This window comes from Limtongia smithiae (genome assembly GCF_038497785.1).
Source record: "Limtongia smithiae strain NRRL Y-17922 unplaced genomic scaffold V1518scaffold_1, whole genome shotgun sequence".
NCBI lineage: Eukaryota > Fungi > Ascomycota > Lipomycetes > Lipomycetales > Lipomycetaceae > Limtongia > Limtongia smithiae.
In genome coordinates, this window is record NW_027117622.1 from 1,369,393 (window position 1) to 1,391,660 (window position 22,268).

Sequence of the window (22,268 nt, forward strand, 5' to 3'; positions counted from 1 at the left end):
TGTGGGCCCTGATTGACTGGCTTTGCGGGGTGCCATTATGCTCTTGACTTTGACGTTTGCCAAATAGCTCATGAGTCTGACATAGCCATCGCCTGTTACAATTGTGCGAACTTCGATGCAATGATTTTTACGTGCTGCGCGCAATGACTTACGCCCTTCTATCCAATTGAGTACTACGCTCTTCGCATCATGTCTCGGCGTGCATGCCCAGAGGCAATTGCAGCTGCTTGATCGAAATCGTAGCGATTACTGCGAGTCCGCTCCAAGCATCTGCAAGTTGCGGTACTGCACTTCCAGCAGTCACCGTCGCCGCTGACCCGTTGTTGTCGTGCCTCCGTTCCCGCCCCCGGCCGCCCGGCTGCTCTTCATCGACTGACGTCAACGATGCCGCACACGGAGGAGGCGTGATGCGTAGGACATTCACGTGTGCGCCGCGCCCGTGCATGCATCGGTGTCGGCGATGTGCGGCGGCGCCGTGGGCATCATCTGGAAGCGGAACTGGAAGACAGCGGAGGATTGACAGCTGCACGCTTCGGTCGCGATGCTGCGCCGTCCGCTGGCGCCCTGCGCCACGCGCCATTTCTTGTGCCTTGCTGCGCCGCAGGGCGCCTCATTCAGGGGCCTGCCATCGTGCCGCAGAGAGCCCCACGCGGCGCCGCGTGCGAACGGCATCGCTCTTCTCCGAGAGTGCCGTTGCCTCGAATCACCAGTTCTGCACGCTGGCAATGGCGTTGCAGCCAGCAGCACTACTAGTATTCTGCCACTACTGCCATCACTGCGGCCGCAACTACTTCTGCTGCTCCATATATGCTGCGCTGCGAGCGTAGCCGCGTGCTCTGGAGCGACACAGGCGCCGCCCAGTATGCGGCCCTGCCAAACTGCCACACGCCACATGCCAGACTGAGCCATGCGAGCCCCGCGCCCGCACACGGCAGTGGCGCCTGGCGGCCAGCGAGCCACTCAGGGGCAGAATCTATCCAGCCACATCCGCGCCTGTGCGCTGTGCGCGTGCTGGCGTCTGACGTGTGCACAGCCACGGCGCTGCCCCTGTGTGCGCCGCTGTGCCGCTGCGGCGCGCGGCACCACCAGCCACGCGACAACGTCATTCTCTGTGCGTGATTGTTTACGTGCACGCGTTTCGCGTGTGCAACACACGCGCGTTGCCGTCAGGCCCTGATCGTCGTCGTCTTGCTACACCCCTCCGTCCAACACGACTGCATGACACTTCACCCATGCAGCCACGCACGGCATGAGCAGCAACGTGGCGTGCATCCGTCTGTCTGCGTAAGACGATAGGATAACGTTGCTGCGCTGGGCTGCACGCCAGTTGCGTATTGCCGTAAGCCCGCCGCCATCTGTCAGGTACGGATTGCCCCGTTGCCCTTCACCACTCGCCCGCTTCTGCCCCGTGCCACCTCGCCTCCCACGGTCCCTTGCTCGCTTCGGTATGCCCTGCAACCGCTTCATCTCGCCTCCGAATCTACACTCAGTCTTCGCTAAAACTTCATTGTACTATGGTACTTTATCGTACATGGGCACCGTCGTTATTCTCTCTTCCGCGCGCTAGCTAGCCAGCTATTCAGCCACCGTTCGTGCTGTCATGCACCACCCCGCGCGCGGCAGCCTGGGCCTCGACCACTACCCCTGCCATCGCCCCAAGCACGCGCTCTCGCTCCACAACTACCTCCGCCATCCGCACAAGTTTCGCGAGATCTTCCCTCAGCACCCGCGCAAACTCCAGCTTGCGTGCCGCGGCCGCTGCGTCCCGGAACTCTTTATCCGGCATGCTCTCGCTTGCGACCTGCAACCTTCGCAGCAACGTCGCGCCGCGGCGCAGCTCCTTCTTCAGACTCCAGTACCGGCACAGCGTCGCGACAGCTTCCTTGCGCTTCACTATCCCGTACACTGCAACCGCATCGCACACTCGCCGATAGATCACATGTGGCACCACCGGCGCTCCCAGATTCGTCTTCCAAACCACGCGCGTCGCTCCCTTGGGCTGTTCCTCGTGCTCCTCCGCCGACACCGTTGACTCCACCACGTCCTTCGTCGGCCCCGTCCGCGCAGTCAGACTCGTCAAATTCAACCTGATTCGCGGCAGCTCTCGCCGCTTCTCCGCTGCCTCCGCGGCCGCAGCGGCTAATGCCGCGTAGTGATTCTGCGCCCGCAACACCATGCCTTTTACGTCCCGCAAAGCCAAATACTCCGCATCACAGTGCCGCTCGCAGTACGCTTCCAGCTGCCGATGATCCTCAAATCCCGCTGCCACGGTGCTCTTGAGCTTCAGCTGCAGCCCTGCCCGCCGGGCGCAGGTCACGTGGAACGCGCTGTAGCAGCTCTTGTTGGTGCACTGGATGCACGCACCCTGCTTCTGCTTGCAGATGTAGCATACGAGCTTCCACCGTTGCCGCGGTACGCGTGATACGCCTTCGATCGGCTCCATGTACACCGTGTTGCCAATTCCAACCTCCATGATCCACAGTGCGCATAGTAGGTGCGCCCACGCGCCGGTGTCGGTCTGTTTGAACGCGCCAGCGTGGGACGGGCAAAAAATGCAGCCCACCCCACGTCGCACGCCCGCCATGCATCGCCGGCAAAACCATTGGCCTTCGGGAATAAACGGCACGCCGTAGCAGTCCTGGTGCACCGCGACGTTGCACCCGTCGCAGAACACGATCGCGTTGCTATTCTCGCACTCGCCGTCGTCGCAGATCGCGCAACGCGACTCATCATTCTCGCTTTCCGCGTCACCCTCTCCAGTATCGGCTCCGACGCCACTGCTGAGCCCGCTGCCACCGCCAGTCGCGGCACCAGACGCGCCTGTGCCTGATCCGCGTGCCCGTCGCGGCATGCGCGTCTGCAGCGCAAACCACTCTTTTTCCAGCTTCGTCATGATCACCTCAAACACCATACGCGATATTGGAGTCGCCGAATATTTCCTCCGTCGCTCCTCGTTGATAATGATCAAAAACTGGTCATCTACTTAAAGTTAGTCTGCCGTAATTCGCGCAGAACACACAACTTCATACTCACCCTGCTCGTCCATATCGTACTCAACTGTGTCCGGATCCTCTGGCTCCATATCAATCCGCTCCGAACGAATATAATGCTCTGGCATCACAAACCGTGTCCGCCGTCTTTCTCCCCTGTAAGACGCGGAAAATAACTCCTCGCCATCATCAGCAGCAGCACCATGATGTGTTCGCCGCAGCTCTCGAAAAACGGGCTTCTTTAACTCCACGTGAGCTGTCGTCGTTCCTGCGGCGAGCGTGTGCCGAGCCCCAGGTCGCGTGGAACGACCCCGCCTAATGCGAGACGACCCGTTGGTGGGTGCGACGGGGGGTCCATCGACAAATGCGAGCGGCATTTCGGGAGTCAGGTCGGGGTGGAACTCCTTGTACGATCGCTCTTCGCGTGGCCGGTCATCTTGTGCTGTCGCGTTTGTTGTGCTGGCTGGCGCCGGTGTGGTTGCTGTTGGTCGTGCTGGTGTTCGTGATTGAACTGGCAAGGACCGTTCGCGTACGCGTGCTGTTGTTGACTCTGAGGCAGTTGTCGCGTCGCGACCAGCGTCGTCCTCGCCTTCGTCTTCGTCTTCGTCATCAGCGTCGTCGGCGCCAGCATCACCATCAACCGTGTCCTTATCACCACTGCTACTATGGGTCAGTGCTATCAGCGCTGGGTCTATCGCCACTGTCTCTCCCATCGTCGTCATCGTCGTGTCCGCATCAGCATCCAGCAGCAGCAACCGCCGCCGCTTCTGCGCGCGCAGCTCCCACGCGACGCACGCGTCCTCGCACCGCGCATCGTCCGCGTACTCCAAATGCTCTTCGCGCACGCCCGCGATCATGGACGTGATGGGTGAAGTTTGTGTAGGACAAGTACACGAGGGCTCGCATACATCTCTCGTCCGTGATGACCCCTGGAGTTCAGCCGCACAAGTGCTGTGCTGCGCGACGTTTAAAGCCTTACTTGCGTCGCCGCTGAGTCATGTGCGCAGAACTCTATTGCCACTAGCGAAAAATCTCGACAGCTTCCACATACTTACCAAACTGCACACCCATTGCTTCTCCATACTTCTTCCCTCTCCCCCTTCATCTGCTCGTCGTCGCGCCATGTTCCGCGCCGCAGCTGCTCTGCGTCGCGGCGCTGCTCCGCCACAGCGGTTAGCGCATCACCCCCGGGGCCGGCTCGCACTATTGTCCGCCCTCCCGCCGCCACTAACAACGACACCCTGCATGCTCTCGGTCTCGGACCGACGTCCCTTCCATTCCTCCACTCCCCACGGGGCCGAGGACACCGGCAACCAGAACCGGAAATCTCCGTATCAGGTGTTTGTTGACACATTTCGTGAGGAATGGGGGAAGTCCAAGGAGCTCCAGGACAATATCAAGGCACTCCAGGATGAGACTGGTAAGATGTCTGAGAGCGATGCGTATCGTCGCGCTCGGGAGGCGTATGAAAAAGCTCGAGTATGTTGTCGTGTGTTGAGGTGTGCCATAGAACGATGCTGACATGCGCCTACAGTCTGGCACTTCCAAGACAGCAGACACCCTCAAGAAGGCTGGCCACGTCGTTGGATCCGCTGCCGGTGCCGCGTGGGACTCGACGCTCGTCAAGTCCACCCGCGAGGCTGTCAACACGACAGCAGACACCGTCGAGAAAGCTACCGCCCCCATCCGCGAGACTAAAATTTACCAGGAGGTCAAGGAAGCCATTGACGACGGCTCGAGTCGCCGATATGGCGGCTTCGAGGCGCGCGAGATTCGTCGGCGGCGCCGTGCCGAGCGTGAATCGAAGAAGCGCCAGGAGGATCTCAAGAAGGGAATCATTACCTCTTCCGAGCCTGTTACCGAGAATGACGACGCCGGTACGAACTTGGTTGTCCACAAGGACGCCAAGCCTGAGTCGGAGTCATGGACCGAATCGCCTGTGTTTGAACCAATCCGCTCCATGAAGCAAAAACTTGACGAGTCCGACAACGCCTTTGTGTCTTCGATCCGTGATTTTGCGGCTCGCATTGGTGACTTCTTCGCCGAGACAGAGTACGCACAGGTCATGCGGACGTTCCACGAAATGGACCCTTCTTTTAGTTCCGAGACCTTCCTCCGGGAAGCCCGTGACTACATTGTTCCTGAGGTCATCGACGCGTTCGTCAAAAGCGATGACGATACCCTCAAACGCTGGCTATCCGAAGTCCCCTACACCATCTGGGCCTCCTCCGCCAAGCAAGTCCGCGAGGCCGGTCTCATTTCCGCCAGCCGCGTTCTGGACATCCGCGGTATCGACATCTCCTCCGCTAAGCTCCTTCCTCCCAATGACGTCCCCGTTTTGGTCCTCACCTGCCGTTCTCAGGAGGTCCGCATCTACAAAAACATGAAAACCGGCGAAGTTGCTGCCGGCATGGAAGACCACATTCAGGAAAGCACATATGGTATCGTGCTCACCCGACTACCTGAGAACCTCGCTGATCCAGAGACGAAGGGCTGGAAGGTCCTTGAGCTCGTGCGCGGACACACCAGAGATTGGGTGTAAACCAGAGTTGCATTTGGTTGATTCCCAGTTCTTGTACATAGTGAAAAATATTTTGTCAGAATAGCAGATTGTCATTTGGAGTTGCATTTAATTGTGCTCGGCTATTGAATGGGCGTGTCGCTCTCTCTCCGTATTCCCGATTTTTGGTGTACCCGGTTTTATGGGCACTTGAACGACTCGCTTCCTCCAAGTTATCTGGGCTCCGATCATTTTGTGCACTTAAACGACGCACTCTCTATTGTGGCCTCTGCGGCGTCAATTCGCTTGTGTTGAAGGCGGAGCAAGGGCATCATCTCTTGTGACATTCTCATTCCGGCCAAATTTTGCTTGTCTGCTCTCTACAACGTGCAACTATACTAAATGGTTCCGATTATTCAGCCAGCTGCATCGTCCAGTCAAACTTCTCCCAAGCAGCCTGGAATCCTTTGACTCTCGGGTCCGTCCCCTTCTGCCATCGTGACTGTCGCTTAATAACATGCGGCTCCAACTCCAGCATGCCGCCGATAACCTCGCGCGCAAAAAGATCACCGCGCGGCCAGCGTTGCGGATCCTCGACCACATGGCCAAATCCGCCATCTAGCGAGAACCAGACGTGAAAATATGGCATCTCCTTTGCGAGACTCTGTCGGAACGCGCGCTTGCCGAGGCCGCCATTTGTCGCGCGGTCGAGGGTGTTTATGATTTTCGCATGCGTGCTCCACTCCTCGTCGGCTGAGAGGAGAGCTTCTCGGAAGTATGCGGGCGCGGTCTCGGCCAGCTCATAGGGGAGTGGGATCGCTTCAATGGACGCGTGGTGGCGGCGAGAGATGGAGCTGGCGTTTTCGTAGAATATGACGCCGCGGCGCTGTGCGTGGTACATACGTGCAAGGCATTTCATGAAGTTCTGGAGAGCCAGTGTTAGCGCGCTGTGTAAACCTGAGCGCGAACGACGACATCACTTACACGAATTTCGTCCCATTCGTCGTCATCGCAATCAAGCGTGCACCGCCTATGTGCCATGGGTACAATTGTTGCTGCTAATGGCGCAAGCTGCGGCATCGTTGGCAGCGACAAATACACGCGCGTGCCAATTGCCACGACCGGCGCGATCGGGGACCGTTCTGGCTGCATGCAGAGCGGACAGCTATCGATAATGGCTTCCATCTTTCGCACATCGTCGATGGCGCGGTTCATCATAGTGTCCGGGTTGGTACTATTGCTCTTCTTGGATTGCCGCGCCGCGAGCTTTTCTGCATTCTCGTCCATGTACTCGAGATCGTCCTTGAACCGCGCGTCACGCGCGATTCGTGTCGCGAGGATATCGCCTTCGTCGTAGCTCGCACCGACGCCATCGGTCCCGCGACGTGTCCGTTTCTCCTCCGCGACGAGATCAGAAAGCGTCATTTCATCTTCGCTCTTCTTCGGTGTGCTGAGTTGTCCGCGCGTGTCCATGAGCTCGAGGACTTGGACGCGGTCGACTCCATCTTTGTGGGAAGATCGGGAGGAGACCGCTGCCATGTAGGCTTTTTCGAGCTCGGCAGCGTTTGGCGCCTTGCGTAGCTTGGCCTTCATGTATTCTGCTTTCATCTTGTTGAGCGCTGTAGCGTCAGGAGGCCATGCTGGAGCCGGTGCCGGTTCGTGCGTTGTAGCTGTCGATCTGGTTGCCGTAACGGGCGGCAACGGCTCCCTAGGAATGGGGGATGTAGGTGTCCCGAAGTCACTGTTGTCCGCTCGCACAAAGTAAGCGTCTCCAGGACGTCGTGGCACGCGGTTGAATACTGTCTTTCCGCGATCTCGTAGCGGCTGCTGCGCGCTAGCATCGGCCGCGAACGAGCCGAAATCAAACCCGTCAGTGCCGCCGTCTTTATTGGACGATGTCTGCATCCATGAGTCCCGTTTCGGTTCCGAGCTTTCTTTTGCGGCTGCTGGAGTCTCTTTGTCGCCGTCGTCGTCGTCGTCGTCTTCGACGACCCAATCGCCTTCGGCGTCTTGTTCATCGTCGTCCGATGATTGCGGTATTATACCCTTGCGAGAGCGCGATCTGTCATTACTGGTATCTTCGTCGTCATCGGAGGTGTCTCTCCGTGAACGCTTTGATGAGCGCTTGTAGTCGTCCCCGTGCCGTTTGTGTGGGCTTGATCGTTGTCGACTGCTCGAGTAAGAATGGTCGTTTCGGCTATCGCTGCTCCGAGCAGAAGAGTATGCGGTCCTATCATGACTTCTGCTGCTGCTGCTGCTGCCGTGATAGTTACTGCCATGGGAAAGCTGATGTGCTGAGGACGAAGAGTCGCCCATGGTTGTGGCAGTGGCGAGGACACTTTTCAAAGTTTGAAGGTTCGAGGTCGATGAGCATCTCGACACTTTCTGAAAACGTGGTCCCAAGCGCCAATATGAAGTGGAGCTCTCGCCTTCACAATTCTCCTTCCCCTGCTCCCCGCTACCTCCCATCTTACGGTGCAAAATATGTCAAAATATTGGTGCAAGCCCTGCAAGACCGTACGCATACCACTTGAATATTTTGTTAGGCCGAAAACTGACACTGTCTAGTTCGTGCTTGACTCGAAACTTGGCCGCTCACAGCACGAGGTCTCGAGCAGACACAAGTCGTCAATGGACCGAACGCTTCGCGATCTGCACCGACAAAAGTCGCAGGCCGAACACAACGACAGGAACGCACAGCGGATACTGCAGCAGATAGAACGGGCGGTGTCTGGCAGCGGAGCCAGCAACGGTGCCAGCAAACCGTCGACGTCTGCTGCTGGGGTTACTACGCGACGATCGCCTACTGCGGGGGCGACGGCTCTTGCCAATCGCGCACCATCTGGGACTACCGCAACGACCGCTCCGGGAATCAAATCAAACCCGGCAGCGACGACTGCTGCGGCTACAGCTACTATTGCGAAATCCAAAAACTCCACTGGTTGGACGGCGAGTCGAGTTTCCAAGCCGTCAGCATTATCCAAGCCATCCACAACGTCATGGCAGGTGTTCTCCAAGACGATACAGAGCAAACGGCGATAAAAGCGCTAGCGATGTCATCTCACAACTATATTTTTGCTTATGGAAGGACGAGTGATGAGCAGGAACGTGCGTCATAATGACAGGACTATATGACAGTAGCTATGAAGTTGGTGGTATGTATGCTGTTGTACAATGCGCGGCGACGGGATTAATGATTTTAATGTAAAATTTGGTTATGCTCGATGATGGCAGACACGAGTGCCCAGTTATTGGCCTCGGCGAAGTCGAGGATGACGATGCCACAGCGGCCCTGAGTATGCCTCAGCGTCGACTGTATGCCGTCGCGAATCTGGTTGGATATATGTCGCGGCCACAGGCGCGGGTTCCAGAAGTATGCAGCAGAAGTGAAGTTCAGAAACAGAGTCTCGGACGACATGCTCTCGGCACGGCGCAGGTGCTCGGTGACGAGCTCCGTCTTCTTCCGGTACTCGCGCGGACTCTGCAGCTCGCAGTAGTCCTGGACCGCGAGCGGCGCGCCGTCAACAGTGTCCTGGCCCGTCGTGTTGTAGTCCCAAGTCTGTGCGGGGAAACCATAGGAACTATGCCGGGCGGGCGCGCAGGCAAACCTGCGGAACAGCACGATCTTACCTCGCGCGGCCCCGAGCAGCGGCATGCGGGTGTCAAGAACCCATCGGTCGCAGTCTGGTTCGATGTAGGTCTGCCAGAGGATATCGGCCAGCTCGTGTGGAGCCCAGCGAAACGGGCCCTCGCCTTTGAGCGATATAATCACGGTCTCGGAGGGATGCTGCTCGAGAAATCCGTAGACGGCGCCAAGCAAGGTGACCAACGACACCGTGTGTGTGACGCAAACGGGGAAGGCGCCGTGGACGGCATAGAGTTCAGTGGACGACACGGACGTGGTGCAGATGCCAGGAAAGTACCGCTTGGAGAGACGGAAATCAAGAAAGCGAACGCCATGGTCGAGCTGTTCGCGGATAGAGGAACGCTGGCATCGGACAGAGGGCACTGCAGAATATTAGCGTGTCTGGACTGAAAGGCGTTTATAACCGCGTGCGCACGAGGCTGCAACCGTGAGCAAGAGAGGAGAGAACGACGTACGAGAGACATGATGGGCAGCGGAGTTGTGCGTGCCAGGAATAGAAAGCATGGCCAGCGGTACGGCGTCGTCGTATGCGGACATCCACCGGGCTGCCGGATCGGGCACACGACCACCCCGAGTGCTGTCGTCGTCGCGCATAGGCAGGCCGTTGCTACGCGCGCACGCGGCGAGGCGGGGTTGGGCTGCGAGAGTGTGTGTCCGTGGGCCGGCAGGATGCGCAAGACGTGTTCAGAACCAGAACTACAGAGCGCACTGCGGGTGCCCCGGGGTACGCGGCGGACGCGGAGTGCAACAAGACCTCGCAGTTGCAGGCACGGCACCGGCGACGAGTCCGGCGAGCGAAATACGAGAGCATCGACGTGCTCAGCTCACCCCGGCACGGCCACTAGCAGGTAGCGACCGTACTAAGCAACTAGCAGACGGCGGTGGCGTTGACCGCAGTCCGGCGCCAGGCTGCCTGCGGTACGAGCCCCGCAGTGACACTCGGCGCGACACGTGCGCGGCGGCGCCGCGTGACGACGTCGCCGCCACGGGCCACAGTGGGAAGCCCCTTCCAGTCGTCGGCTCCAGGTTTCGCCCACGCGCACGCCATGCCGCACGCCTGCACCGTACGACGCTGCCAGTCACCGTTCCCCATCGGGCCTCGCGCGCGTGCAATCCGCCCGCGGCCCGGCAGCCGGCCTCGTGTTGCTGGCGTTCGGTGCCGCCACCGCCGCCGCCAGACAAGGCGGCCGCACCGCTAATGTTCTCTGCTTCACCGGCTTCGAATACGAACTGTGCCGCGCGTGCTAGCGGGCTCACTACTCTGCGCGGACGTTGTTTCTTTGTCTACTGTCTCCCACAATACGCCTCTCGCACGCGCGTTGGCCATTGCCTAGACGTCCGACAATGTCGGCTCTGCGTAAGCAGCTGAATCGTGGCTTCCTCCGTGCCAGAGACCTCTGCCGTGTATGATCCGGCTGGGCCGTCCGGTTAGTCAATATAATGCGCCAAGTAGACACAGCAGACCATCTTTACCAGATTCTGGAGGGCATCCGCGACAACATGCCGGACAGGACGATCCACGGGGAACCACGATTCCAGGTCTCCCGCCAGGTCCGCGCCTTGCATGAAAAATGTGCCACAAGCGCCGGACGCCGAGAAGCTCCTCCCGCCGCCCCTTGCGCCTACCCCTAGCCTCCACACCAAGTTCCGTTCCGTCTCTATTCTAATTCTGCCAACACCTATCTTCCCCCCTCGAGCTGTCTGCCCTCGGTGCTTGAAAGCTAAGCACATCTAAAACAATACGATCGTGGCCGCACCATCCTTCGGATCCGAAGGTGATAACGTACGCCGCTGCCCTCACCGCTCCTGCTTGCACAACTACGGCTAGCCCCCTTGCCTTCTGGCCGCGTTTCTCGTCAAACGCAGTTTATAGCACTGTGTGATGACTTGCTTCCCATGCATAGATATGAATAGTATTATTAAGCTGTCATCACAGGCTTGCTTCTCTCATCAACTGCTGCCTCATGCGTACAGCTCTACTCGTTGAAATTAAACCCTCGCCGTCGCCTTCGTCACTGCCTATCGCACTTCTGTGTGTACTCCGCACGGCAGACAGTGCACATTCCAGTTAGCATGTGAATGCTTACTCCATTCGATAGATTCACGCGTGCGCGGATATTTGAGATCAGCCTTCGCATGTTTACTGTTGGTCTGAGGCAGTAGGACATGTCACACAATTCTCCGCCGCGGTAAATACGCGGCCCCGCGGCGGGCTTTGGCCTTGTACCGCAACAGTGCGCTTTGAATTCAGAGCTAGGTACCTAGCTCGTGTCATATGCAACCTTAGCGTGCTGTGCCCGCGTTGGACTTCGTACCGCATTCGGCCGAGCCATCAAAACCGCCAGCCATTTGCCCTGTCACGCTGCGTACCTCCGTACCCAAGACTTCTCGCTTCGCTGGCACACTACTGCAGCGTACTCTGCCTTGGACGACAGCAACGCCGTAGACTAATGCTCGGCCGATTCTAAAATGGTGGAACGAAGCGTGACGGACAAACTTTGGCTCAGCACACTTGCCAACATTCCTCCTGCGGTCACGCGAAAGGCCAGCACACGCCTGCTGGTCCCACGTCACGGTCCTGTATTCCGCAGGGCAGCTATGACGCTATCGGTGGTTCACACCAGACGGGACGGTGTCTAAATCTTTGCTGTCACATCAGCGAAACGAGCTCTTCCACGTGAAAGGTTTCGGCCCAGGCTCTACAAAACTGCGACTGCTGAATCGTGATTCCGGATCCGTTGGCACAAAACACAAGTCCCTCAGCGGCGATGCAATTGCGGATGCTATTTGTGGGAGCCACAAGCCTCGCCAACTGGCATGCAGATAGCGGAATTGATTAAATCTATGGATGTAGGCCATTCGCCGCTAACTGCGTCCGCGTCCGGATCCGTTCCTTGGTGGTCAACATTGCAGTCGGAGCCCCACGGCGTGTGTATGTGTGTTTCATACACCTCTAAGCGCAGCGTGCGGACGATGGACGTACGACGCGCCAGCCAGTCAGGCGCGCTGTCAGTTGCAGCCCAGCGGAAGTAATCAATCTTGCCGCAATATCGGTAAATATAGGGACGATGTCATAGTGTGGTCAAACGATATGGCCGGGGGCAATCTACCTACAGATTCGCGGCTTTCTGGGACCTGCCAAACAGGGGTGTGCAAGGCATGCATGCAAGGAATGAGCACCGAAGCGGAGAGAACACACAGACACGGCCGGGCTAGTTCAACCGACGAACACGGGTTCAAGGACCGGAATACGAGCGGACCAAAACAGAGCATAACCGCAGAGGAAAATAAATGCAGGCCTTCGTACGTGAATGGCGTATTGGCGTATGATATTCAGCAGTTCCATAATGAGCGACACTACAACGGGATACGTCGTGGCTAACTTTTCACGCCTACTCCGGATCAGGTTTGTACACGATGCAGACATGTGCGCATCATGTGATGTCAGCAGCGGCGGGAGCGATGACCACGCTGTTATGCTCTCTACGCGGAAGCTTCTTTTGTTGTGGCCAACTCGCAAGGCGCGGAGTCTTCACGCGGATGTGATAGATCTAACTATAGGCGTCCGCACCAAATTGCGCACACCTACAGCAATGTGTGGCACACTTCCTGCGCATAGTGTGCCCGCTCTTTCTGTTTGGCGCTCTAAGCCGGCCTGACGCGGATTGCCTGCAGTCTGGCCGTCGTAGCGCTTCCTGCGGTGCATGCGGCGATTGCCGGCCAGTCACGCGGATCACAAGCCGTGCGTAAACCTTGGGTGCAAGAGCTGAGAGCGTGATGGAATTCTGAGCAGCATCAGAATCGGTCTGAGACTAATATTAGCTAGCACAAGCACCATGAAATGGTTGCTCATTGCGCGATACAGCACAGTTGGAGCGGATGCAGACACACACGAGCAAGCTAGACAACAGAACCGGCTCGCCAAACAAACCGCACTTGGTGAGATAGCCCAGAGCGATAATCGCGCCAGTGCGGGCGGGAGAGGAGGCCGAGGAGGTAGAGGACTTACGCCAGGCTGCGTAGGTTTAGAGTTAGCGACTAAGACACATGGTGGCAACGGTCATATATCACACCCTCGATACCAGACCAGGTCCAAAAACGCAAGGCATCCTGTGGCGCACCCGTGGGCGGAGCTGCGGCAGCAGCCACGTACAAGGTTTAAAGCCATCACCGCAGCTGCACACAGCCTGCTACTAGCCAGTTTATTCCCTCCGCGGTCATCATCGGCCGCAAAGAATGCTACGGTACACTTGCCGGCCAGCCACGCGAGACTGTCTAGGGACATCCGCTCCCTGTACGAAGTGGAACTTGCTCGTTGCTTTTTTCATCACATCGAACTCTAATATGCAAGCCGCCGTTGCCCATGCGTAGTTCTGGACGGCTTGCAGACGCCGGCGTGTCTGTGCATCGTGTACACACACGCCCTGTGTTCCCGCACGAAGTCACACACCCCCTTCCGCACACATACGCACGCTCGTCCCAAGTTAAATAATACCGCCCGCCTGCCCTCACTTCCTCCTCTTCACGGGTTTCTACGCTTTCTTCATCGATCGATCGTCTCACCTAGTCGTAGTCTCTCTGCTCTTTCACTTTCTCCACCTTTATCACCAATGGATTTGAAGTCGATCGTCGCGCCGTACGTTTGTCTTTGCTGTTCTCTACCCATCTAATGGATGCTTTCTCACACGTTCTTTAGCACTCAGGAAGAAGAGTCTAGTCTCGTTCTCCGGCCACCTTCCTTCCAGGGCTCCGATAGCGGCAAGAACCAGCGAAGCGGCGAATCTTACTACACTCCTCCGTCAAACGCCTCTTCTCCCGCCGCCGAAGAAGACCAGAACGACGCCTCGCCACGCTCTCCTGCGCTGTCCCAGCGGGCCACTGACGATTACCAGAGCTTCACAACTGGCACCGAGCAACGCTACTCAAGAATGCGCGCCTCGGATGGCATGATCGACACTCATATCTCAAAGTCTCCCGGCTCGAATCGACGATTCGCACACATCCTTTCAGAGCAGCGACGGCGGGAAAACATCAACGGCGGATTTCTAGAGCTGAAGAGCAGCATCCCGCAATGCCGCGGCAGCCAGGATTCCAAGGCCGTCATTTTGAAGAAGGCGGTTAACTACATCGGTTCTCTCGAGCACGAACTCAAGCGGCTAAAGTCTGAGCTCTACAGCAACTCTCCTCCCCGGAACTCGGTCTCCATGCCGATTCATCTTCATCCCCAGCACGAGATGTCGTCCACCCCCTCCGTTCACCACCATACATTGCTTCCGCCACCGCCCATCCCGCAGTCTGCTCACCACATGCACCAGCCCGCGCAGATGTATGTATACACGACATCTATTCCGCCGTCTTCGCTTGCGCCGTCTTCACTCCCGCCGTCGCCTGGCATGTCGGCCATGCCTCCGTCTCAGATGCCCGGTAACTATTACGTCTCATACACGGCGCCTGCACAGGCTCAGTATGGCATCGCCATGCAGCCGCGGATGTTGTCAGAATGGAATATCCCAGGAACAGTGTGATTTGGGTCAGGTTTTTCTTTGTCACGGGCTGGTTATGTTTAGTGTATATTTGGTTCGGTCAGTGTGGTTGGGGATTCTCTTTTCTGGTTTATTCGGCGCTTCCAGGCTTGTATTTCTAGTAAAATAGGTGCTTCGGCAAACTAATTGATTGAACGTTCTACTTTGGCCCCTGCCGCTATATAGCCTGACGATCCGCGGACATTGCGTAAGAATACTCTGCTCGCTTCATTTTACAGGAATGCTGTTAACTGCCAGCTGTCAAACAGTGAAATAATTGGACTGTGGACTGCAAAGTGTTCACGGTCCCCCGGTCCGTGGCTTAGCTATTTTGTCGTAACTATCATGCAAACTAACCCGGCGCCGTTTGTGCAGTGCTACCCATCCCCAGCCAGCGCTCTCTGTGCCACTACGACAGCAACTTACGAACTCGGTGCGAAGTTTTACCAGTCGACGGGTTGCCACAGTCCTTGACTGCTGTTGTGAGCACTAGTGCGGTGATGGTGTGAGTTCGTACTGATGAAACAATTGACGCAGGAATCGCATGGTCATTACCAGGCACGGCAGACGCTACGTACTCCACTCTATGCAGGTACTTCCCGCCTTTGTGCTGAGCCTCCCGTAAGGCTCATTTCTCCAATTAACCAGAAGTGGCTGCCGTGCAAGGTCTGCCTGATTCCATGCGCAAAAATCAGTCGACCGAACATCTGGGAAACTCGCTAGTCCACTACTAGTTAGCTGGCGCACTAGTCCGGCGTGCACCCTTGATGAAATTTGCCACGCAGAGGCTGACGCGAAGTTTGAACACACAGTTCCGGAGTGACATAAGGCAGCACCACGGTGCAACTTCTCCATGTGCACTGCTGATTCGAGCACAAGGCTTCTCACAGGCACTGTATCACGAGAAACGCAGAGGCGGTGACGCGTAGGTGCGCCCGCCTTCAATATCCAATTTGACAAGCGAGCACACATGTGCAAAACATATATGGCGCACTCGGCAGCAAGGTTGACACCTGGGTCGGGCCGCGCGGTCACATGCCGTGATGCCTCGTGCTCCGCAGCCACGAGGACACCCCTCAAGGCCCGGGCTCACATCCGGCAGTCAGCAGCAGCAGCTGAGCATGTCTTGCAGCTCTCCGCTATTGTGGAACGGAGTCTTAGATTACAGCCAAAGCTGACCGGATCCGTTGAATTTGCTGGCATCGAACAGATGCGTATATACGCGTGGTGCCAGCTGGGCGGCTGGCAAGCGCTAGTCCTGGCGCTAGCCTGTAGTGGGAGAACTAGTCGGCCAGATTTACGGGAAATTGGATGCCAAAGTTCGAGCGTAGCTGGATGCAGGATAGTGCGTCACGATGTGTTGGTTGCGAGCCTACGATTCCCGCCGACTTGTCGCCTGCGACACATATTCGACCCACGCGCGCGCGCCTCCTGCGCGTGAGAAGCGTGTTTAAAACTCTCTCGGCTTTCGTTGTGGTTCTGTCGCCGTCCCACTCTTTCCAAACCGCACATCTTATCCTGTGCTCACCACACCTTGGCAGAGCGCTGGGCAGCCGTCTGGCAACACTGATGTTCAGACTGCAGTTTGATTGCCCATCAATGCGTCGTACTGCACCGACTACGTTCTTCCAACGGAGAGGGCCAGACTCTAACTGGGTCCACTCTCCATGCATCTAAGGACCGTAACGCCGCTCAACGCCTGCTGCAGGAGCACGGCGGCCAAATGGCCAAAGTGGTGCGGTGACAGTTTAATGATAAGCGGACCAGTTTTCTGGACCGCCTTTGTCAGAGGCCCAAAGCTGCAAACCACATGGCGGCATTGGCCTGTGTACTAGTTAGCCGTCCTTGCTGCGTGGACCAGGGCGAGTCGTCGCGACCTGGCGAACGCCGGGTACGAATAAGTCACAAATACTGGGCAGATTAAGCTCCGCATCCAAACCAAATTATCTTATTTGCCTGAGTCTTTACAAGCGGGCATGTCATCAAGGCATCTCGACTCATCTCGCGCGCTGATTGCATTTACGCCGTACTGTACTGATGCATCATGACTTGCCGTACAGGCCATTTTCGAGAATATATTGCGCAACGCCCGGCGAAACGATTTGGTCGAGAGGAAGCCCTTCCTTGCTCTAAGCGCAAAAAGAGTAAGCAAATATGAAGGTTTAATCAAGAACCCGATAGTACAGAGCTCCACTCACTGCGAACTTACCAGTCCTGACTTCGCTGCAGCTCGCGCTGCGGTGGAACTGATTAGAGAAATCGATGGCAGCCCCGCATCATGTCGCTTCGAGTCCTCGTCATAGGAAGCGATTATTATTCGCCCTCCCCATTTCATGGGAATCCCATCTTTTGCCTTCCCCCCTCGGATGTCGAGTACAAACTGTTTCTGCTCGTCTGCGGTTCCCCACTCTTCCGAGTCTCGAATGAAACATACTATTTTGCAGGTATCCATGAATGAACTAAGTGCTGCCACAAGATCCTGATCTTTGTAGTATCTATCAAAGTCTTGTCAGCTCAGTCCGTCCAGCTAATCAGAAGAGGCAGCATACTTTGGATTCAGAAGGCGGATCAATGTGTCGTATCCAATGATATAGATTTGTTCATCGATACCTGGAAACATTTGCTGTATGGCAGCAGCCTTATCGACAAATATCGGGCGAGTAGTGATGCCCATTGCGACTTCGACTGTTATATCAGCCATTCCGCTTCCTACATCGCGGCTGAATAGCTCAATCATTGCCAGTCTATCTTCAAACGCGGCAGGTGCGGCTTTCTTGTCGGCGTTCTTGACTGCGAGCAGTAATAGAACCTCGGCGGATAATAATTGATTGCTCTTTGTTACGCATTCGCGCATGGCTATTGTCCGGTTTACTAACTCCAGATGTGCTAGCGTTGGCGGGTTGAACGAAGAGTCGAGTACTCAATGCAGTCTCAGTTCGATTGATTCGTTGTCATGACACAAGATGAATCTTACCAATCAATTTCTTCCCAGACTCCTTCGGCTTCAAGAAATTTGGGGACACGCAATGAACAATCCGTAGATTCTCATGACTGCTGTTGCCGATGAACTCGCGGAGCTGTATTGCATAGTATCCGCTTCGCGACATGTTTGTATCGTCCAGCCACAGTGGTCAGCTCTAAATTCGTGTGACGGGTACAATTGCTGTTGTGCGTCTTCTCGTCAATAGTCCTCTATCTTCTGCAGTCGAGTAGGTAAGCACAATGAGATAGTAGTGCAGTCCATCGTGCTCAAGTCGCTGCAGCAGCTGGCTTGTCTCATGCGTGAGCCGCACGATGCGTTCCCAAAATTTGAGCGTCTGTTCTACACAGTCAACCTCGAGAGAGATCATGGTATCGGACAACTCGTCACCTCAAGAGCCAACCGCTACTAAGAGACAACGACCAGAGATGAAGATAGGCACGCATAGGCAAGCATATGGTCTAGTGGAGAGGGTGAAGTGGGAGCATGATCTAACGAGGACAGTGGTACATTTCACGCGGACGAAGCTCTAGCCGTGTACATGCTGAAGCTCCTTCCCAAGTACAAGAACTCAAGTAAGGATGATTCAGGCTAGATTGATAGTGGCAGATACTGATGTTGTTGCAGCTGTTGTGCGGTCACGAACGCCGGACATCTTGGAAGCTTGTGATATCATCGTTGACGTTCAGGTATGCAACTTTGCGCAGCCATACTGCGCTGTGCCGATTAATTAAATTCATGCTATAGGGCAAATACGACGGTCTGAAGCATTTTGACCATCACCAGAGAGACTTTTCTGAGACATTCTCCACTGATTTCAAGACGAAACTGAGTTCCGCCGGCCTGATCTTCAAGTCAGTTAATCTAAATTCGCCAATGTGCTCATGCTCATATTAACATACCTGGTTAACAGACATTTCGGAAAGGAGATCATCTCAGACGAATTGAACACGTCAGTGGACAGCGCCGATGTGTCTTTGCTGTACACGAAACTGTACTCGGCGTTCGTCGAAGCCATTGACGGCAACGACAACGGCGAGAGCGCGTATCCCGACAACATCAAGCCAGCATACAATGCGTCCGGTATTACGCTTCCAAGCATAGTTGCGGGGTATAATCCGTCATGGAACGAGCCAAGAGATGACGTCTACATGGATACGCAGTTCGAGAAGGCTAGCAAGCTGATGGGCGAAGTTTTTTCCAGCAAGTTGAAGTTCTACGCGAAGTCGTGGCTTCCTGCTCGCGAATTGGTCAGAACCGCTTTGGTCGAATCGACCAAGTACGACGACGAGGGAAGAATCATGGTTTTCGACACAACTGTAACATGGAAAGGCCATTTGTTCGATCTTGAAGAGGAGATGAAGATCGAGGGCAGGACTCTTTATGTCCTTTACAGCGATGGCGCCTCATGGAGAGTGCAGGCAGTCCCTGTTAGCAACGAGAGTTTCACGTCACGCAAGCCTCTACCTGAGCCATGGCGCGGTGTGCGCGACCAGGCCTTGAGTGATCTCACAGGAATAGACGGCGGCATCTTTGTGCACGCGTCTGGTGAGTAACATGCTACGTATTCAATCACTCAGAATTCATACTAACACTGCTGTGCTTTAGGATTCATCGGCGGGAACAAAACGCGTGAAGGCGCGCTTGAGATGGCAAAGAAGGCGCTTGAGATGTAACGCAGAGCTTCGCTTTCCAGGCAGTCAGCAATCCTGCTAGCCATGCAATGTAGCTCAAATAAATGTGTACAATAAGTAGATGATAAGCGTAGCGACGTAAATGCTGATAGAACTGTATTGAATTACTGAACACATGCGGGACTCCCAATACTCTTTGGTGAAACTCTGTTGAACCAATTTACTTCTTAACGGAGACCATGGCGCTGTCGAAGTACTGTCTTTCCCTCAGCTCGGCTTCGACCTCTAATATGTAGGGGGTAAGGTAGCGGATATCGTCTTCGGGCTTCAGTCGCTCCTCCTTGGGGAGCAGCTGGTGGGTAATGGAAAGCTGAACGGCGCGTCGCATGCGGAAAACGCGGTCGTAGTACTCCTTAGGCTCGAGTCTGTTGATAGCTTTCTGGACGACGGGACTCTCCTCGGCAATGAGATCATCGTATCTAAAATGGAAGAATGACGGCATTAGAAAAAAGACGGCTCCAGACGGATGTCGACTGTTTTGATCAATCCGGTGCGAACTTGACCAAACTATCGCGCGCAATTCACAAATAAAGTCATACCTAAGACCGAGTTTTCGGTAGCCATTGGTCTCGATGAGGAAGCTTGCCAGGGGAACGATCATCTTGGTGAGGGCTGGCGACTTGGTGGTCACATACTGTGCCAGGGAGTATGTCCGCAAAAAGCTTCCAGTCATGGTGAACTGTAATGTACGATCGAGAACCTTAAGGATCGCCGGGTCGACGCCGAAGAGAGGAGAAGAGAGAGGAGGCGGTGGGGGAGTCGAGGTTCAGAGTCGTGGTGCTTGCAGAGAACGCAAGATTCGTGAGAGCCGTCGACGACGAGCGTGTGGTTCCGAACGATACTCTGATTTTGCTCGACGTCGATTGGCTGTCCGCTGTGCGCTTGTGTCTGCCACGCTTGGGGCATAAACCTCATAGCGCCGTGCGCAAGATATGCACGTGATGTTTGTTGTGGTTCGTGCCCGATCTACATGTGACTAGCGTGAGCCATACGTGAGTTGTCAGCTACGGAGCAGAGCCGGCGCGTGTGTTGAGTCTGGGGATCGAGGGTCATCGTCCCATTGCCCGTAGGCAGGCCGCTCTGAAGCATCTCGCATCGGTCCACTTCTCCGTTATTGTTCCCGCTCAGGCACCTCTCTTAACGCACATCCTTGATCCACCACATCCGCCGCCGCCAGTATGCAGCGCTCGCTACGATTCGCACAAGCCTCACCCGGCTCTCTGCGGGCACGGTTCCTGCATTCCTCCTCGGCAACGCCCAACCCTACTCCCGTGCTCAACAGAAACAGCGAGTATTTCAGTATGCTACCCGTCACGCAGCTGAAGGCTGAGTGCCGCAGACGCGGCCTGAAAGTTAGCGGCAAAAAGAGCTCTGTATGTTGATCCGCCTCTCCAGTGACGGGCTCGTGTGCGTGTATGCTAACGATGATCTTGAAGCTTATTGACCGCATTTTGTCATACGACTCTATGTCCTTCGCGAGCAGCACGCCGTCTAGCACTGCCCGAAAGCTGACAACCACCACACCTCGACGGGCTAAGGACGACGCGTCGACCATTGACTTCTACAAGATGCCAGACATGTACACCGCCAAAGAGGAAGTCCCGGTCCAAATTGTAAGCAATCCTCGGCCATGATATACGACAGCTACGAGTCAATCATAACTAACCTTGGAATTCTATAGCCCATCATCACGAACAAGTACAGAGCTCCTCTCGCTGAGGTTCCGTCTTACCCTCCCCCAGAGATCCTCCAAGTAAGCGGGGCCAACGTTGTCGTTGCGAACACCGCAGGCAGTGCTACCCCCGGCGGCGCCCCGGCGTATGAAGGCCCCGGCCCCGACGAGTTGGACCAGCGCGATAAAGTTGTGCTTACATCGATTCTGGCTGGCACGCTTGCCTGGTTTGGCCTTGGCAAGCTGACTGAGGATCGTAAGTGAGGAAGAGCATATGATCTTGAAGCTGGACATAAAACGGACGAATCGAACTTGGATATAACTATAATTACGCGAACCATCACCATGTGATATTGCTCTATGGTCATGAAAGTCATTCTTTTAATTGCATACCGTGCGTTTACTCTGCTTATTATGCAGACCTTCGTATACCACCACAGTCGCTTATACGTCTCATGCTACGGACTTTGTTAATCATTTTGTACGATCTGCAAGGTGAATGGCATGATTTTGCTTAATCTCGTTGATATGTGATTGATGACCTTTGGCTGCGTAATAATCAATCGACGCGCCAGATCGATTAGAGCCGGTGTTGAAACTCCCATCGGGTACGTGCAGCTCCGGCTGGCGGTATCATCGTAGACAACGAAGTCGTCTTCCTTACGTCCTAGTGGTTGTCAAAAAAATCAGAGTCTCGCTGAGATCGCCAAATCTTAGATTTATATCATTCATGGAGTGAGGTTGCTTAAGGCTTACTCCCGTGTGGACTTAATATCAAGCTCTTCCAGTACTGCGGCGGCTGGCTGTCTTGAACAGCTCAGGCGGAGGCTCTGGTATAGGGGATTAACTAGACTGGTGCCACAAACGATGTCGTGAAAAAAAGTACAAGCGAAGCCTCTTTGTTGATCACAAGCAACATGCTTCAATTGGAAATTAACTCTTACTTGTAAGTGAAATGTGTTAGGGTCGCTGGTTGGCTGGCCATGATGCCGTCATCTCCGCATTTGTCTCCGGCCAACTGAGTTTCGAGGTCGCGGTTCATCAACTTCTCTCGCCCTCTGCAAGTCAGTGAGAGCCAGCTATCCGCCACGCCGTCTGCTTCCCCTACGGCTTCTCCAGAGCCTCCACGGCTTTAAACACTCGGGGAGTCTCCGCCATAGAGGATTATCCATACTTTGGTTGTTCTCGCCGGTCTGTGTCTACAGCGATTTTGGCCTTGCGCATTCCCTTATCTCCTTCCGCTTGTCCCGCTGAGATTCGATAC

General features: G+C 55.7%; 10 protein-coding genes across 10 annotated transcripts; 5 read left to right on the forward strand and 5 right to left on the reverse strand.

Annotated features, from left to right (window-relative positions):
* Nucleotides 1-1,490: 1,490 nt before the first annotated feature.
* Nucleotides 1,491-3,874, reverse strand: V1518DRAFT_409606 (PHD-zinc-finger like domain-containing protein). The gene is made up of 2 exons (XM_066902410.1): nt 3,034-3,874; nt 1,491-2,979 (listed from the first exon to the last, which is right to left on the reverse strand). The coding sequence occupies exons 1-2, from the start codon at nt 3,845-3,847 to the stop codon at nt 1,580-1,582; spliced, it is 2,214 nt and encodes a 737-aa protein (XP_066762207.1). The 5' UTR covers nt 3,848-3,874; the 3' UTR covers nt 1,491-1,579.
* A 361-nt stretch (nt 3,875-4,235) lies between these two features.
* On the forward strand, nt 4,236-5,532 carry V1518DRAFT_424778 (uncharacterized protein; the record flags this gene model as incomplete). Its single annotated transcript, XM_066905876.1, has 2 exons — nt 4,236-4,469; nt 4,525-5,532. 2 exons carry the CDS (start codon nt 4,236-4,238, stop codon nt 5,530-5,532), a joined length of 1,242 nt encoding a protein of 413 aa, XP_066762208.1.
* A 370-nt stretch (nt 5,533-5,902) lies between these two features.
* Nucleotides 5,903-7,395, reverse strand: V1518DRAFT_370173 (CwfJ C-terminus 1-domain-containing protein-like protein; the record flags this gene model as incomplete). Its single annotated transcript, XM_066901312.1, has 2 exons — nt 5,903-6,415; nt 6,475-7,395. 2 exons carry the CDS (start codon nt 7,393-7,395, stop codon nt 5,903-5,905), a joined length of 1,434 nt encoding a protein of 477 aa, XP_066762209.1.
* A 394-nt stretch (nt 7,396-7,789) lies between these two features.
* Nucleotides 7,790-8,890, forward strand: V1518DRAFT_409614 (uncharacterized protein). Its single transcript, XM_066902411.1, has 2 exons — nt 7,790-8,007; nt 8,059-8,890. Exons 1-2 carry the CDS (start codon nt 7,975-7,977, stop codon nt 8,530-8,532), a joined length of 507 nt encoding a protein of 168 aa, XP_066762210.1. The 5' UTR covers nt 7,790-7,974; the 3' UTR covers nt 8,533-8,890.
* V1518DRAFT_409617 (PLC-like phosphodiesterase) lies at nt 8,535-9,988 on the reverse strand. Its single transcript, XM_066902412.1, has 2 exons — nt 9,592-9,988; nt 8,535-9,498 (listed from the first exon to the last, which is right to left on the reverse strand). Exons 1-2 carry the CDS (start codon nt 9,728-9,730, stop codon nt 8,690-8,692), a joined length of 948 nt encoding a protein of 315 aa, XP_066762211.1. The 5' UTR covers nt 9,731-9,988; the 3' UTR covers nt 8,535-8,689.
* Nucleotides 9,989-13,621: 3,633 nt separating this feature from the next.
* On the forward strand, nt 13,622-14,839 carry V1518DRAFT_409624 (uncharacterized protein). Its single transcript, XM_066902413.1, has 2 exons — nt 13,622-13,772; nt 13,833-14,839. Exons 1-2 carry the CDS (start codon nt 13,747-13,749, stop codon nt 14,659-14,661), a joined length of 855 nt encoding a protein of 284 aa, XP_066762212.1. The 5' UTR covers nt 13,622-13,746; the 3' UTR covers nt 14,662-14,839.
* Nucleotides 14,840-16,526: 1,687 nt separating this feature from the next.
* Nucleotides 16,527-17,931, reverse strand: V1518DRAFT_409634 (uncharacterized protein). The gene is made up of 3 exons (XM_066902414.1): nt 17,633-17,931; nt 17,208-17,577; nt 16,527-17,153 (listed from the first exon to the last, which is right to left on the reverse strand). Exons 1-3 carry the CDS (start codon nt 17,763-17,765, stop codon nt 16,853-16,855), a joined length of 804 nt encoding a protein of 267 aa, XP_066762213.1. The 5' UTR covers nt 17,766-17,931; the 3' UTR covers nt 16,527-16,852.
* On the forward strand, nt 17,844-19,408 carry V1518DRAFT_409641 (metal-dependent protein hydrolase). The gene is made up of 7 exons (XM_066902415.1): nt 17,844-17,867; nt 17,922-18,086; nt 18,143-18,213; nt 18,266-18,327; nt 18,386-18,492; nt 18,552-19,186; nt 19,247-19,408. Exons 2-7 carry the CDS (start codon nt 17,953-17,955, stop codon nt 19,312-19,314), a joined length of 1,077 nt encoding a protein of 358 aa, XP_066762214.1. The 5' UTR covers nt 17,844-17,867; nt 17,922-17,952; the 3' UTR covers nt 19,315-19,408.
* On the reverse strand, nt 19,407-20,146 carry V1518DRAFT_409643 (ubiquinol-cytochrome C reductase complex 14kD subunit-domain-containing protein). Its single transcript, XM_066902416.1, has 2 exons — nt 19,872-20,146; nt 19,407-19,751 (listed from the first exon to the last, which is right to left on the reverse strand). Exons 1-2 carry the CDS (start codon nt 20,003-20,005, stop codon nt 19,493-19,495), a joined length of 393 nt encoding a protein of 130 aa, XP_066762215.1. The 5' UTR covers nt 20,006-20,146; the 3' UTR covers nt 19,407-19,492.
* Nucleotides 20,147-20,510: 364 nt separating this feature from the next.
* V1518DRAFT_424786 (uncharacterized protein) lies at nt 20,511-21,268 on the forward strand (the record flags this gene model as incomplete). Its single annotated transcript, XM_066905877.1, has 3 exons — nt 20,511-20,705; nt 20,769-20,945; nt 21,014-21,268. 3 exons carry the CDS (start codon nt 20,511-20,513, stop codon nt 21,266-21,268), a joined length of 627 nt encoding a protein of 208 aa, XP_066762216.1.
* Between the last annotated feature and the right edge of the window lie 1,000 nt (nt 21,269-22,268).